Here is a 16,495-nt window from a genome sequence, read left to right on the forward strand (position 1 = left end):
ATATATATATATATATATAACTTCAGAAACTTGAGAACATTTACATAGAGCGTCAGGATAAACTGTTAGTTTTGTATTTAGATGACCACAAATTGAGTTTACACAAATTTAACACTTCGATACAATTTTTTATGAATTTATTTCTTTATAAGTTTCTAGTTTTTGTTTGTTTTCAATACTCATAACTAACAATCCACATAATTTTCGATTTCATTTACTTGCTTATTGATACAAACGCAAAGTCTGCTTTAACGTTGGAGCCATTCAACAATCCTCTGGTAGGACACAGCTTCCCAAATTATTCCACAAATAGCCAGGAATACATTGACAGCCGACAATGCATATGCCGGCGCAAAAGATTGGAACATCCCTCAAAGCGCACGTTGGTGCGCAAGCGGAGCCGCATGTTGTAAATACCTGATTTTCTCCACAGCTGCCAGAGTCTTTAAAATATTCAAATACAAAGTGTTATTTGGTCTCCGCAAAGTCGAGTAATTTTAATAGCAACTTACCATTTTGTGGCTTTGCCGACACAAATCCAACAATGCATACACCAAGCAAAAACAACAAACAGGATTTAGTATTCATTTTAAATTAGTCTTTTATCTCGACCGAAACGTGGAATATATTATATTTTCGAGAACTTATATAAATACTATAAGTATAAGGAATCTTTCGCTAAAATAATAGTGTTTATCAGCTCGTACAGTAAACTAGTATCAATTTCGATTGCTTACGAAATGAATGCTAAATTCTGTTTGCTGTTTTTGCTTGTGGTGTGCATTGCTAGTTTTGTGGCGGCAAAGCCACAGGCAGGTGAGTTTTGAACAAATACTGAAAGTCTAAACATCGATATTGTAGAGTCCTGATAAGAACTTGTCTTTGTACACCTTAAAGACCCCGACAGCTGTGGGGAAAATGAGGAATTCACAACATGCGGCACCGCCTGCCCATCATGGTGCCATTTGAGAACTGAAATATTCTTTTGCATACAGGTATGCGTTGTCGGCTGTCAATGTAAGCCTGGCTATTTATTGAACAGGAGACGAAGATGTGTTCTACCGAGGGATTGTTGGCGCTTATAAAGAAATATATTTGTTTTAAATTTAGTTCGTTTATTTCAAACTCGTTGAATTATCTTTTACAATCTGCACCCTTTTGATGAACATTTTTACCAAAAAGTTATTACAACATCTAACGGCATCACATGAATCTTTATCACAATTTGACTATTCGATTTGTGTGAATATGTAGGTATATGAATAAGAATTTTCTATGTATAGATAGCTTTCAGTGTATTTTAATAATCTACAAAGTTTCTATTTTTTAAATAAAATTACATACCCACCTGTTTATACTGTTAGTTATTCTTATAAATATTTCCAAAAAGGAATATTTCTTAAAGGATATTTCCTAGAAATAATGTTTATAACAAAACAACGTTTGAGGGTCACGACGGGAGACACCTGACGGGGATAACTGTTGGATTAATTTAACTATGCATGAATCATTATGTTCGATTGCCATATTGCGCATATATGGTTGAACAAAATAATATAAAAATCGGAATTAGAAAAGGAGTGTATCATATAAGGGAAACGCCTTTTCTTCTTTAATAATTACCTTTCTACTATATCCATGACTTATAAAGTCAGAAATTCGTAAATTATTATATTAAAGCGTTAAATGTCTGTAAACTCAATTTGTGGTCTTCTAAATACAAAACTAATAGTTTATCCTGTCGCTCAAAGTAATTGTTCTCAAGTTTCTTATGTTAAAAAAGTATATGTGATTTATGTATAATAAGACTTAATTTTCCACCTATGGTTAGTGAAATCTGACCTCAGTGATATAATGTAAGGATTGAAGTAATTTTCTCTTGTTTCTCTTGTTAACGTCCTTAGCCTCAGCTGTGGTACCATACCGAAATTATTAAGGGTTTCACAATAAACATGAACGTACACTGTAAGCACTTCGAAGCTTTTATTGAAATAAATTATTCATTTTTTATTGATACATACAAATTCACATCGAAATAGAAAAAAATATTCAAGATTTCGATACTGTTCTCAGAGTGGAAGAATTCTCTACCTATTCGGCTTTTATAAATTGTCATTTGAGAACTCATTTTCCTTGTTCCTGTACATATTCAGAGTTTATATTAAGTGTAATCAGCATTGGGAAGTTCTAATGTAAAGTTTATTTGCATACCCCTGCTTGTTTTGAAAAAGAACTACTAAGTACATTGAACCATCTCCATCTCTCACTTTTCCTTCTGTGGGATGAGGATAAAACGAGATCAAAATAAATCTGGTCCTCGTTCTTAGTCGTAATCACAATTTTTTTCTAGAATAATGTCACTCCTAATATGCTGAAATAGTAAAATTGTAGTTGTAAGTACGGAATATGGAGAACATGTCTAGACCGTTGTATAGAATGTCGGCGATTTAAATGAAATTCTTAATATATGAAACCACTTTGACACTTTACAATAACCTATTCTTATAAAATTTATGGAAGTTATATTTTATGCTTCGGTGGACAGTAAATAGATAGAGTTTTCTGTCGGTTCGTGTAATAAGTGCAAATACGCTCATAAAAATTATATATTTATGTATTTAGTCAATTTACGAACCCATTAAGTAGTAAATATTTTAATAGAATGATTTGTCGGTCACACGTTTCGTTGATTATATATAGATAAACATGGGATCTCTTGCTAAAACAATAGTATTTCTCTACTTCTTCAGACAATTAGTCTCTGGGTGGCTTTCGAAATGTATACGAAATTCTGTTTGCTGTTATTGCTCGTTGTGTGTATTGCTGGTTTTGGTTCGGCAAAGCCACAATTAGGTGAGTTGTGATTAAAATTAATTAATAAAAATAATTGTTTAAAGGTCGATTCTGTGGTCTAATAATGCTTTATCTTTGTACATCTTAAAGCCCTTGGCATTTGTGGTGAAAATGAGGTATTCACAAACTGCGGGACCCTTTGTCCACAAAGGTGTGAGGAGAGGAGCCCTCTACTCGGATGCATACTCCTATGCTATGTCGGATGTCAATGTCAGCCTGGCTATGTCTTGAATAACGAAGAAAGATGTGTCTTGCCAGAGGAATGCCGACTAACTCCATAATTATAGTAATAGTTCGCTTCAATATGACAACAAATGAAAGCGAGAGTTCAATAACCACCTTCATTCTATAACATTCTATAGAAATACATATTATATTAAAGTGTTAAAGTGTGTTAAGTGTGCTCTTTTAAATACAAAAGTAACAGATTATCCTGAAAGTAAAAGTAAATATTCTCAAGTTTTTTAAATAAAATTAATATATATTATTTTTGTACTCCGACTTAATTGTATAATAACGGGTGATTTTTTTGAGGTTAGGATTTTCATGCATTAGTATTTGACAGATCACGTGGGATTTCAGACATGGTGTCAAAGAGAAAGATGCTCAGTATGCTTTGACATTTCATCATGAATAGACTTACTAACGAGCAACGCTTGCAAATCATTGAATTTTATTACCAAAATCAGTGTTCGGTTCGAAATGTGTTTCGCGCTTTACGTCCGATTTATGGTCTACATAATCGACCAAGTGAGCAAACAATTAATGCGATTGTGACCAAGTTTCGCACTCAGTTTACTTTATTGGACATTAAACCAACCACACGAATGCGTACAGTGCGTACAGAAGAGAATATTGCGTCTGTTTCTGAGAGTGTGGCTGAAGACCGTGAAATGTCGATTCGTCGCCGTTCGCAGCAATTGGGTTTGTGTTATTCGACCACATGGAAGATTTTACGCAAAGATCTTGGTGTAAAACCGTATAAAATACAGCTCGTGCAAGAACTGAAGCCGAACGATCTGCCACAACGTCGAATTTTCAGTGAATGGGCCCTAGAAAAGTTGGCAGAAAATCCGCTTTTTTATCGACAAATTTTGTTCAGCGATGAGGCTCATTTCTGGTTGAATGGCTACGTAAATAAGCAAAATTGCCGCATTTGGGGTGAAGAGCAACCAGAAGCCGTTCAAGAACTGCCCATGCATCCCGAAAAATGCACTGTTTGGTGTGGTTTGTACGCTGGTGGAATCATTGGACCGTATTTTTTCAAAGATGCTGTTGGACGCAACGTTACGGTGAATGGCGATCGCTATCGTTCGATGCTAACAAACTTTTTGTTGCCAAAAATGGAAGAACTGAACTTGGTTGACATGTGGTTTCAACAAGATGGCGCTACATGCCACACAGCTCGCGATTCTATGGCCATTTTGAGGGAAAACTTCGGAGAACAATTCATCTCAAGAAATGGACCTGTAAGTTGGCCACCAAGATCATGCGATTTAACGCCTTTAGACTATTTTTTGTGGGGCTACGTCAAGTCTAAAGTCTACAGAAATAAGCCAGCAACTATTCCAGCTTTGGAAGACAACATTTCCGAAGAAATTCGGGCTATTCCGGCCGAAATGCTCGAAAAAGTTGCCCAAAATTGGACTTTCCGAATGGACCACCTAAGACGCAGCCGCGGTCAACATTTAAATGAAATTATCTTCAAAAAGTAAATGTCATGAACCAATCTAACGTTTCAAATAAAGAACCGATGAGATTTTGCAAATTTTATGCGTTTTTTTTTTAAAAAAGTTATCAAGCTCTTAAAAAATCACCCTTTACAATATAAGTAATTCCTTAACCGAGCATGCGAAGTACTGCCCCAAAGCATTGAGTGTTTTGTGTAAAGTAAGCTATTTATTCGTCACAGCTTATCGTTCCATCGTCAACTGTATTGGACATTGCTCATGTTCAAAGGACCATACATTTTCCACGAAATCTTTCTCTTAAAAACTTCTAGTGCCGTCTTATCGTATATTGATAAAGCAGAACACGAATAACGAAGCGACTTGTAGAGTTCGGCTTTGGTTCGACGAGAGTGGGCGTTACTTTTCAGTTGCCTGCTCAGTCTAAAGTAGCGCCTGTTGACGAAGAGTGATTCTGCGCTGGATTTCAATACTGACATTGTTGGTGTTGTTAATGCTGGTCCTAATGTAGACGAAGTTATCTACTTCTTCAAAACTATGACTGTCAACAGTAACGTGGGAGCCAATTCGCGAATACGCTGGCTGTTTATTTGATGGCAGGAGCTATTTGGTCTTGTCCTCTTTCACCACCGGACCCATTTATTTCACTTCTTTATCTAGACAGAATAACGGAGCGATTAGTAAGGCAAATAATGTCATCTTCATACGACAGCAATTGTACATTCATGTAAAATCACACGATTCGCCTATTATCAGGTGCAATTAGTTCAAGACAGCGAGTTTTAATCTCTCACCATTCACTAGATAGGACCTTTTATGCGATATTGAGTAGGCTTATCTCACGACAATTCGAAGGGATGTCAGTATGGAGAGATAAAACACGTTTTTATCATTGTGCATAGAACGAGGCAAAAGTAGGTATTTGTAGCAAAAAGTAAGAATTTAGGAGAGCATGTCTAGGCCATTGTATTGAATGTTGGCGATTCAAAGGAACAGACATATGAAACCACTTAGAATTCCATAATTATAAATTCTTGTACTAATTATAAAAATTGTCTTAACAATATTTTATGTTTCGGTGGAGATAAAAGACTAATTTCTGTCGGCTCATGTCACAACACTCATATAATCAATATGGAAACCCACAAAGTACTAAATATTATAATTAGAATTATTTGTCGGTAACTTGTTTAGTTGATTCTATATAAATATAGGTCCAAGAAATCTCTCGCTAAAACAATAGTGTTTCTTAACTACTTCAGACAACTAGACAGATCGCTTCGACAAATGAAGACTAAATTCTTTTTGTTGTTTTTGCTTGCTGTATGCATTGTTGGATTTGTGTCGGCAAAGCCACAACTAATTGAACGTGAGTTCTGAATAAATAAAAATAAAATTATAAATAAATAAAATTAGCCGACTTTGTGAAACACTAATAACGTATTGCATTTGTACATCTTAAAGAACCTCCCTTCTGTGGGGAAAATGAGATACTTACTCTCTGCGGCTCCGCTTGTCCAAAAAGGTGCGATTTGAGGAATACTGAAATCACTTGCCACCTGCCATGCGTTATCGGTTGTCAATGTATTCGTGGTTATTTGCGGAATGATGAAGGAAGATGTATTCCAAGAGAGGATTGTTGAATGGACCACAAATTATAAAAATACTACGCTCTTTTGGCAATACGGCAATTTTTGATTTCAAGTTATGTTATGACTAATAAAACAATAAAAATTAAAAAAAAATTGACATTTAAAGCAGTTAAATGTACTCTCTTTTTAGTAGTCAGCTTCACACTTTACCATCATAAAGAAATATATTCATAAATTATTAATTTGTGATCTTCTGGTTCATTGAAGCATCCTAAAAAATTTACACCGAAATTGACAAAAACTGTCTTAGACTTTTGACATATTCAGGCCAATGAATAAAAATCATCCACATATCACAGAAATGCAATACTTATGTAAAATATTGAACAACAAAACATTAAAAAATACCACAATAAAGAGTGGCCTTGTCTGAATCCTCGTTAGTACCGAAGAGATCCTGCTCAATTCTAACTGCGCATCTAATATTATCCATTCAAATTCTGTTATACCATGAAGGCTTTCAATTAGTTCGTTGACGGTGGGATTTTATCTCTCACACAATTCGCTCGGTGCGACCTTATTTCCGATATTGAGGAGGCTTCTCTCACGGTAATTGGAAGAGATGTCTTGCAAAAAAGAAGGTATTTGTTGCAGTAATTAATAATTTTGGAGAACATGTCTAGGCCATACAACAGACATCTGAAATGTATTCCACGAGAGGATTGTTGAATGGCCCATTATAAAACGGTTTTCCATTTTTGTCAATACGGCAGTTTTCGATTTCAAGTTATGTGAATTGTTATGTTATGAGTGTTAAAAATGTAAAAAAAAAAAATTGTACAAATCATGAAATGAGTACCTTTATACCAAAAATATCAGTCAATTTATATGCTATGAAAGAATTTGTTGTTGTATATAGTGTTCGGTCCCTGTAACAAATATTATCACAGAAAGTATATTTCCTGCATAATCGAACACTTTCGACTGCTTTAACAATCATTTTTAAACTTCTTTCTTACGGCACAATTGTGTATTTATATGTTAATTGAACGAAGTGCTGAGTTTAATTAAACACATGTTCACCAGAAATTGTACAATTTTCGAAGTGCAATTAGGGGATAATAACGGGTATTTTTGTTTGGAGGTCTTTTCTTCACTGAGGAAATACTTGGTATTTTTGATAGCCGTAACTTGATTTATACTCAGTTTGGTTTGTCATTTCATAATGAACAGACTCCGGTACAACGTTTCCTGTCATTTGCCCGAAATCATTTGTAAAACATAAGGACACACCCTTATCTTTATAATAAATTCTTGATAAAAACCGATATTTTAAAGGTGACGATTAGGATAGCAACATAAGTTATAGTTTCCTGTTTCATTTCCGAAATGTGTGAATGTATAAGTTAGGAAATTTAATGAGGAGTTTCCAATTCAACTATTTAAAAATGAATATTAATTAAAATATTTTCCCGAAGCTCGAAACAATACATTTAATGGGCTAAAATTATGGGATTAGGTGGGTTTCACAAGCTAAAAACAAGGGTATTTTTCCATTTTTTTTTTAATATATACAAACACATATTTCATTTATAAAATTCAGCATATCAACGATACTTGTTTGCGAGGGAAATACTGAAATTTGAATTTTCAACAGAATTTGAACCAAAAATCACACCTTTTGGTCAAAATTTCGCTATATATTGGTTCTTTTTGAGATATCGTGTCCACCGACTTGAAAAATTTATTTTCGAGATAAATTCGTTTAAAGTTTTACATTCGTACTGACCCGGCCTGATGGACAGAACTTCCAAAGGGTATATCTCTTAAATATTCTCAAGTTTTATAAGTTAAACAAGTAAGGAAAGGCTAAGTTCGGGTGCAACTGAACATTTTATACTCTCGCAATTTATTGAAGAAATTTTATTAAGATAACACACAAATTTACTCATAAATTCGGGATAAAGTTTAATTTTTTTTAAATAATTTTTGGAACAGAGACACACTATTAGAAGAAAAAAATTTCCTCTGAATTACATTAAATTATCAGAGAGATTTACCCATATTTTCAGTTTTACCCTTAGGCGCTGAATTCAACATGTTCGATATCTGGGGCCTTGAAAAGTTATAGTCCGTTTTCGACAATTTTTTCATAAGTGAAGCCAGAGATGATATGCACTATTTGTATAATGTTTTATTCCGCTCACTTTATTGGTTCCCTATGTAGACATTATAAAGTGAAGGAATGAGATGGCATTCAAAATTGAGTTATAAGGAAAGTAGTCGTGGTTGTGAACCGATTTCGCCAATTTTTTATCCGTAGTATCAGGGTGTCAAGAAAATATCATATACCGAATTTCATTGAAATCTGTCGAGTAGTTCTTGAGATATGGTTGTTGACCCATAAGTGGGCGATGCCTCGCCCATTTTCCATTTTGTAAAAAAATCCGAGTGCAGCTTCCTTCTGCTATTTTTTCTGTAAACTTTAGTGTTTCAGAGATTTTTCGTTAGTGAGTTAACTCACTTTTAGTAACCTAACCTTTGTATGGGAACCGTTATGTAAACAAAACTATAATACTCTCTTTAGCAACTTTGTTGCGAGAGTATAAAAAATATTTCATTTTGGTATATAAACTAAAAGTTCCCGACAATTATGACAACTGGGTGACAGCTGCAAATTAAGTGACTGACAGTTTAAGCAATAAAAAATATAGATGTTTCAACTGAATTATTTGTTATTCACTAAATCTTTACATAATTCATTCCATTTGTCACTCAACAATCTTTTTGAAGGACACATTTCCCCTCATTATTCAACAAATAACCACTTTTACATTGACAGCCAGCAAAACAGCGCCGTGGGCAAATAAAGTAGCCACCTTCACATTTTGGTGGACAGGTGTTGGCGCAGCCAGTGAATTCTTAATTTTCTCCACAGTACGTAGCGTCTTTAAGATGTTTGGAAATAAAGCATTACTAGATTTTTCAGCTTTTTTATTTTAACTCAGTACTCACCTCCCTGTGGCTTTGCCGACGCCAAACCAGCAATGCACACAACGAGCAAAAATAAAAAACTGAATTTGGAATTCATTTTTAGAAGCGATCTGAATTGAGACTAGCTTACTGAGCTGAGAAACTCAACTGTTTAAGCGACAGATTTCTTGACCTTATATTTATACAGAATCAACTAACCGAGTTATATATTTATACGTATATATAAATACATATATTTATTTTTAAAGAGCGTATTTGCACGTACTTCTAGAGCCGATAAAAATTATTAATTAAGTGATTTCATATGACTGTTCCAACCTATCGCCGGCATTCAACACAATGGCCGAGGCATGATCTACAAAAACAAATAGCTTATTTTTTGCTCGTTCCATGCGCACATGAAGGAGTTAATAGCTAAGCACACAGACATCCCATCCAATTACCGTGAGAGAAGCCTCCTTAATATCGGATAAAAGGTCATATCGGGCGAATTGTGTGAGAGATGAAATCCCACCCCACCGCTATATAAACCAATCTTTCTGCAATCGGTTCTCTTACGTACGCCACCATGCACCATGAAAATAGTTGAAATCGGATAATAACCACGCCCACCTCTCATACAAAGGTTGGGTTGAAAATTACTAAAAGTGGGTTAACTCACTAAGGGGCCATCCATAAATTACGTCACACGAATTTAAGGACTTTTTAACCCCACCCCCCTCCTTGTCACAAGCTGTCACATTTTGAACAAATTTTCCAATTTTATGGATTTATCATAAAATAAAAAATTTTATTCTTATATTTATTCTTATTCTATTTATTCTTATATTTATTGAATAATCTTTAATAAAATCAACATTTAGTTAAATATTAAAGTGCAGAGATATCGGATGACCGATTTTAATGAAACTTGGTTTGTAATAGTTTCCTTACATCCCAATGATATGTTGTGAAAATAGGCCAAATCGCTTCACAATCACGCCTACTTCCTATATACCCGAACTTTGAAGACGATCTCAATCGTTGACTTTACAATATATAAAGTAAGCACTAGCGAAGATATACAAACAGGACTTTACATAAATACTATATTTATAGTGTGGCAGCCCCATTCTAAAAATCGCCGAAATCGGACCATAGGTTTTCAAGGCCCCATGTATAGAACATGAGGACCTCGGTGCTTCTAACCTAATATTAGGGTTTCCAACTTTCAATGGATTTTATACCATATATGTGACGAATATGTGGGTCAAATTGTGTATTATATAATATAAATAAAGTTAAATAAATAAATTGCGAGAGTATAAAATGTTCGGTTACACCCGAACTTAGCACTTCCTTACTTGTTTTTATTATGTTATTGCCGCAAGCTGTTGCTGATGGCTGTTTGCTACTTGCTGCTTGGCATGTTGCAATGCCAGGGGACAAATTTAACTCCACTCAGCACATTTGCTTTAGTGGAAACAATGAACTTCTTTGTCTATTTTTAAATTTAAAGAAATTTGCATATGTTTGAATGTGTTTCATTGTATACACCCTGTGGGAAATTGAACGTAATAAAAAATACTTGTTTTAATTTCTATTTTTTTAAGTCATAACATAACTTGAAATCGAAAACTGCCGTATTGACAAAAGAGCAAAGTTTTTTATGTAATTTTTGGACCATTCAACAATCCTTTCTTGGAATACATCTTCCTTCAATATTCCGCAAATAACCACGAATGCATTGACAACCGATAACGCATGCCAGGTGGCAAGTGATTTCAGTATTCCTCAAATCGCACCGTTTTGGACAAGCGGAGCCGCAGAGAGTTAATTGCTCATTTTCCCTACAGAAGGGAGGGTCTTTAAGACCTACAAATACAAAGAGTTATTAGGGTCTCAGTGGTTTTCCGAAATAACACATTATATTGTCGCGCCTGTTTTTCAATAAAAATGAGTTAAATATCCGTAAATTGCAGTTTCATAAATTGTTTTATTAATTATTTTATAAAAAAAAAAAAACATAACAAAACAACTCAAATCAGCTAAACTCTTCCAAAATGGACCAATTCTGACGCTTGTACTGCTATTTGGTGCTGATTAATAGTTTTAAGAATTTTTATAAAATTCAACATTTTATCAATTTGCATATTTCTTTTGAATTATTTCAAGTTATATTATTACTCAGAACTCACTGACAATTAGTTGTGGCTTTGCCGAACCCAAACCAGCAATACACACAACTAGCAATAACAGCAAACAGAATTTAATATTCATTTTATTAGATCTTTGAGACTAATTGTTTGAAGAACCAGCGAGACACAATTGCTTTAGCGAGAGATCCCATACTTATTTATACAGAAACAACTAAACGAGTTACCGACAAATAATTATATTTAATATATTTACTATTTAATGGGTTCGGAAATTGACTAGAGGCATAAATATTTTATTTATAAGCGTATTTGCACTTATAGTAAGAGCCGATAGATAATTTAATCTATCTACAATTTTTTTAAGAATTAATTATTGTAAAATTCTAAATGGTTCATGTGTGTTAAGAATTTCCTCAGAATCGCTGATATTCAATACAATGTTCTAGACATGTTCTCTGTACTCCTTACTTACAGCTCCAATTTTAACTAGTTCAGCATATTACGAGGGACGTTATTATACAGGAAAATTTTGATCACGACTTGGAACGAGAGTCAAATTTATTTCGGCCTCGTTTTAGCCCATAGGAGGAAAAGCGAGAGATGAAGATTATTCTCTGTAGTTAATAGTTTTTTTTTCAAATAAACTTGACATTAGAACTTTCCAACGCTGATTGCATATGTAAAAGAACAAGGAAAACACTTAAGGGTATAACTAATCAGAACTTACAATCGTGAAATACATGAGTCCTATCAGCGTGGTGCTAAAACGAATGTTTTTATTTTTTTGTTCTAGGCCCGATTTTACCTGCATACATTTGCATTTTTTATTCACCAAAATATTATACAGACTTTTTCTAGCTATTAAATGAGTTCTCAAATGACAATTTATATAAGGCGAATAAGAGAGAGAGCGTGATTTTTTTAGTATATTTCAATAAAAAATAATTAATTTCCTTTCGAGAAACAGTGTTCACAGTGTACGTTCATGTTTAATGCGAAACCCAAAATAATTTCGGTGTGACACCACAGCTGAGAGTAAGGAAGTTAAAAAGAAAAAATAATTAATTCCTTACTTTACATCACTGACATTGTTGGTGTTGTTAATGCTGGTTTCAGGTAGACGAAGTTATCTACTTCTTCAAAACTATCACTATCAACAGTAATGTGGGAGCCAATTCGCGAATACGCTGACTGTTTGGTTGATGGCAGGATATATTTGGTGTTGTCCTCTTTCACCACAAAAATTAGCAACGTATTAAAGCACTTGAAGGCAATTTCTTTTCATTCTATACCATTTTAAGGAAATATATTCATAAATTATGTGTAAAGACTTAATTTGTGATCTTCTAGTTACAAAACTAACAAATAATCCTAATTGATGTTCATTCAAGCATGCTAAAAAAGTTACACCAAAATTGATATTAACTGTCTAAGACTTTTAACATGTTCAGGCAAATAATATCAAGATCATCAACATACCACAGAAATGTACCACTTCTGTAAAATATTGAGCTTTGTATACAGCAATACAGTACAAAATTTCACCAATAAGGATTTCCATTGTCTGAAACTTCTTTAGTACTAAACGACTCAGAGCGATCCATCCCAATTCTATTCTCTATTATGCATCCAATTTCAGTTATAAAAACTTTCTGTATTTTTTCGTGCTATCGAAGGCTTTCTCTCGGGTCTCTTTCAAAATTTAGCGCATATTGCCCACGGTCTAAAGCCACACTGATAAGGAGCAATTAATTCATTGACGGTGGGATTTAATCTCTCACACAATTCGCTCGGTGTGACATTATATCCGATATTAAGGAGGCTTCTCTAACGGTAATTGGAAGGGATGTCTGTATGCATAGCTATTACCTCCTTCATGTGCGCATGGAACGAGCAAAAAATAAGGTATTTGTTTTTGTAGATCATGCCTCGGCCATTGTGTTGAATGCCGACAATAGGATGGAACAGGCACATTAAATCACTTAATTAATAATTTTTATCGGCTCTAGTAGTACGTGGAAATACGCCCATTAAAAAAATATATATATTTATATATACGTATAAATATATAACTCGGTTAGTTGATTCTGTATAAATATAAGGCCAAGAAATCTGTCGCTTAAACAGTTGAGTTTCTCAGCTCAGTAAGCTAGTCTCAATTCAGATCGCTTCTAAAAATGAATTCCAAATTCAGTTTGTTAATTTTGCTCGTTGTGTGCATTGCTGGTTTGGCGTCGGCAAAGCCACAGGGAGGTGAGTTTAGATTAAAAAGCAATAAAATATTTACTTTAGTCGATGCTGTGGAACCATAATAACGTTTTGTGTTTTTTTTTACATCTAAAAGGCTTTTCCAGCTGTGAAGAGAATGAGGTATTCACAAGTTGCGGCACCGCTTGTCCACAAACGTGCGATTTGAGAGATGCCGAAATCGTTTGCGCAGATGTATGCGTTGTTGGCTGTCAATGTATTGATGGCTATTTGCGGAATGGTGAAGGAAAATGTATTCCAAGTGAGGATTGTTGAATGGCCCACAAATTATAAAAAGCCTTCGCTTTACGTCAATACGGCAGTTTTCGATTTCAAGTTATGTGAATTGTTATATTAAGAGTGTTACAAAAGTAAAACAAAAAAAATAAAAAAAAATGAGCAATGTATGAAAGCATTTTCTTAATATTAATCAGCGTTATTCTACGAATATATCCCGGTTTTGTACAAATCATGAAATGAGTACCTTTATACCAAAAATATCAGTCAATTTATATGCTATGAAAGAATTTGTTGTTGTATATAGTGTTCGATCCCTGTATCAAATATTATCTTTACCACAGAAAGTATATTTCCTGCATAATCGAACACTTTCGACTGCTTTAACAATCATTTTTAAACTTCTTTCTTATGGAAAAATTGTGTATTTATATGTTAATTGAACGAAGTGCTGAGTTTAATTAAACACATGTTCACCAGAAATTGTACAATTTTCGAAGTGCAATTAGGGGATAATAACGAGTGTTTTATTTTGGAGGTCTTTTCTTCACTGAGAAAATACTTGGTATTTTTGATAGCCGTAACTTGATTTATACTCTGTTTGGTTTGTCATTTCATAATGAACAGACTCCGGTACAACGTTTCCGGTCATTTGCCCGAAATCATTCTTGGCAACTACATTAAATTATATGCATTTCACATCTTCTTGAAACCCACATGTCTAAAAAAGACCATATACAATGATCGAGACTGTATGTTTAGGTTTACATTTAAGTAACATATGTGATTTACAATTTCCAGTTCGTTTTGTAAATCACACGAACTCTTCAAAAGATCTCATGAATGGTTGTGAAAATTATTGTGAATTGTTTAATTGTTAATACAAAAATTTTGTTGTTTTGTTTTTGTTGCGAATACTTTGTGCGAATTATTAACAGTCAAATAGTACTCAGTGTTTTAATGAGTATTGTAAATATGAGAATTCACTACTTAGGGAGAGTAAAAGTGAATACATTAGGGAGGTTTGTCATCTTTCAATCAAGATTTGAAAAATGTGATTGAATTGAATATTATAAACATGCTACTAGTAGACTACTATGAGATTAAGAGAACATTCTCTGATACACAAATATATGGATGTACCAATACTTAAAATTATTCTAAATAATCAGTAATCACGACACTGTCCACCAAAATGCGAAGGTGGCTACTTTATCTGCTCAAGGCGCTGCTTTGCTGGCTGTCAATGTAAAAGCGGTTATTTATTGAATAACGAGAGAAATTAGAATTGATAATTATTTGGCTATGACAAATTATAAAATGCGAATGAGTAGAGACCAACTCTCTTTTTATCATCACATTAAGAAGAACATCGAAATTTTGGATAGAAAAAAATTAATAATTCCTTCCGGGAAATGCTTCGTAATATTAACAGGTTACGAAGCTATATATAATTTCGATCAAATATTTTAGCTGAGAGTAAGGACGTTAAAAAAGAGAAAATTAATGAAATCTTTATATTATATCACTGAAGTCAATCAATCAATTCTTATCAATTTCTTTCTAAAATTTAAAAACTGTTAGTTTTGTATTTAAAGTATAAAAATTTTACCCTTAAATATATTAATTTATTAATTACATTCTAATCATAGATTGAAGGTGATTCTCGTGAACAAAATGTATTCAACTGCTTTAATACGTTGCTTATTCGTTTTTTATTTGTTATTTTTTCTACTCATAACATAATAACTTTCGATTTCATTTACTTGTTTATTCACACAAACGCGTAGCCTTTCTATAACTTTGGAGTCATTCAACATTCCTCGGGTGGGACACATCTTCCTTCATTATTTAACAAATAGCCAGGAATACATTGACAGCCCGAAGTGCATACGGTGGCGCAAGCGATTGGATTCCTCAAATCGCACAATATTGGGCAGTCGGCGCATTGTGCGTAACCCTATTTTCCCCACAGCTGCCAAAGCCTTTAAAATTGTACACATACATAGCGTTATTAGGTCTACGCAGATTCGACATTTAGAATTTCTATTTGTGTTTGCTCAGAACTCACCATTTTGTGGCTTTGCCGACACAAAGCCTGTAATGCAGACAGCAAGCAAACACAACAAACAGGATTTAGTATTCATTTTTAGAAGCGATCTGTAATGAAACTAGTTGTCTGAAGAAGTTCAGAAACACTATTGTTTTAGCGATAGATTTCTTGGACTTATATTTATACCGAATTAACTAAACGATAAACTGACAGAGGGTTATAAAATATTTACTATTTAATGGGTTCGCAAATTGACTAATTACATAAATCTACGTTTTTATGAGCGTATTTACACTTATGTCCCAGGCCGACAGAAATTAGTATTTTATCTCGACCGAAACGTGGAATATATTTTCGAGAACTTATATAAATACTATAAGTATAAGGAATCTTTCGCTAAAATAACAATGTTTCTCAACTTCTTCAGACAACTAGTCTCAATTCCGATTGCTTACGAAATGAATACTAAATTCTGAATACAAATTTCTGCTTGTGATGTGCATTGCTAGTTTTGTGGCCGCAAAGCCACAGGCAGGTGAGTTTTGAACAAATACTGAAAGTCTAAACATCGATATTGTAGTGTCCTGATAACAACTTGGCTTTGTACACCTTAAAGACCCCGACAGCTGTGGGGAAAATGAGAAATTCACAACATGCGGCACCGCCTGCCCATCATGGTGCCATTTGAGAACT

The 16,495-nt window shown here is 33.9% G+C and overlaps 4 protein-coding genes across 4 annotated transcripts in view; 2 read left to right on the forward strand and 2 right to left on the reverse strand.

Moving 5' to 3' along the window:
• The window catches only part of LOC105214973 (serine proteinase stubble), a 58,506-nt gene that overhangs the window by 24,778 nt on the left and 17,233 nt on the right, over positions 1-16,495 (reverse strand). The gene's annotated exons all lie outside the window — the stretch shown is intronic.
• On the reverse strand, positions 108-588 carry LOC105214941 (chymotrypsin inhibitor-like). Its single transcript, XM_011188647.3, has 2 exons — positions 513-588; positions 108-443 (listed from the first exon to the last, which is right to left on the reverse strand). The coding sequence occupies exons 1-2, from the start codon at positions 586-588 to the stop codon at positions 265-267; spliced, it is 255 nt and encodes an 84-aa protein (XP_011186949.2). The 3' UTR covers positions 108-264.
• LOC128922513 (chymotrypsin inhibitor-like) lies at positions 2,635-3,242 on the forward strand. Its single transcript, XM_054233275.1, has 2 exons — positions 2,635-2,853; positions 2,944-3,242. The coding sequence occupies exons 1-2, from the start codon at positions 2,778-2,780 to the stop codon at positions 3,132-3,134; spliced, it is 267 nt and encodes an 88-aa protein (XP_054089250.1). The 5' UTR covers positions 2,635-2,777; the 3' UTR covers positions 3,135-3,242.
• On the forward strand, positions 13,360-13,908 carry LOC128922517 (chymotrypsin inhibitor-like). The gene is made up of 2 exons (XM_054233280.1): positions 13,360-13,518; positions 13,610-13,908. The coding sequence occupies exons 1-2, from the start codon at positions 13,443-13,445 to the stop codon at positions 13,786-13,788; spliced, it is 255 nt and encodes an 84-aa protein (XP_054089255.1). The 5' UTR covers positions 13,360-13,442; the 3' UTR covers positions 13,789-13,908.

The sequence above is a fragment of the Zeugodacus cucurbitae genome, chromosome 6 (genome assembly GCF_028554725.1).
Source record: "Zeugodacus cucurbitae isolate PBARC_wt_2022May chromosome 6, idZeuCucr1.2, whole genome shotgun sequence".
NCBI lineage: Eukaryota > Metazoa > Arthropoda > Insecta > Diptera > Tephritidae > Zeugodacus > Zeugodacus cucurbitae.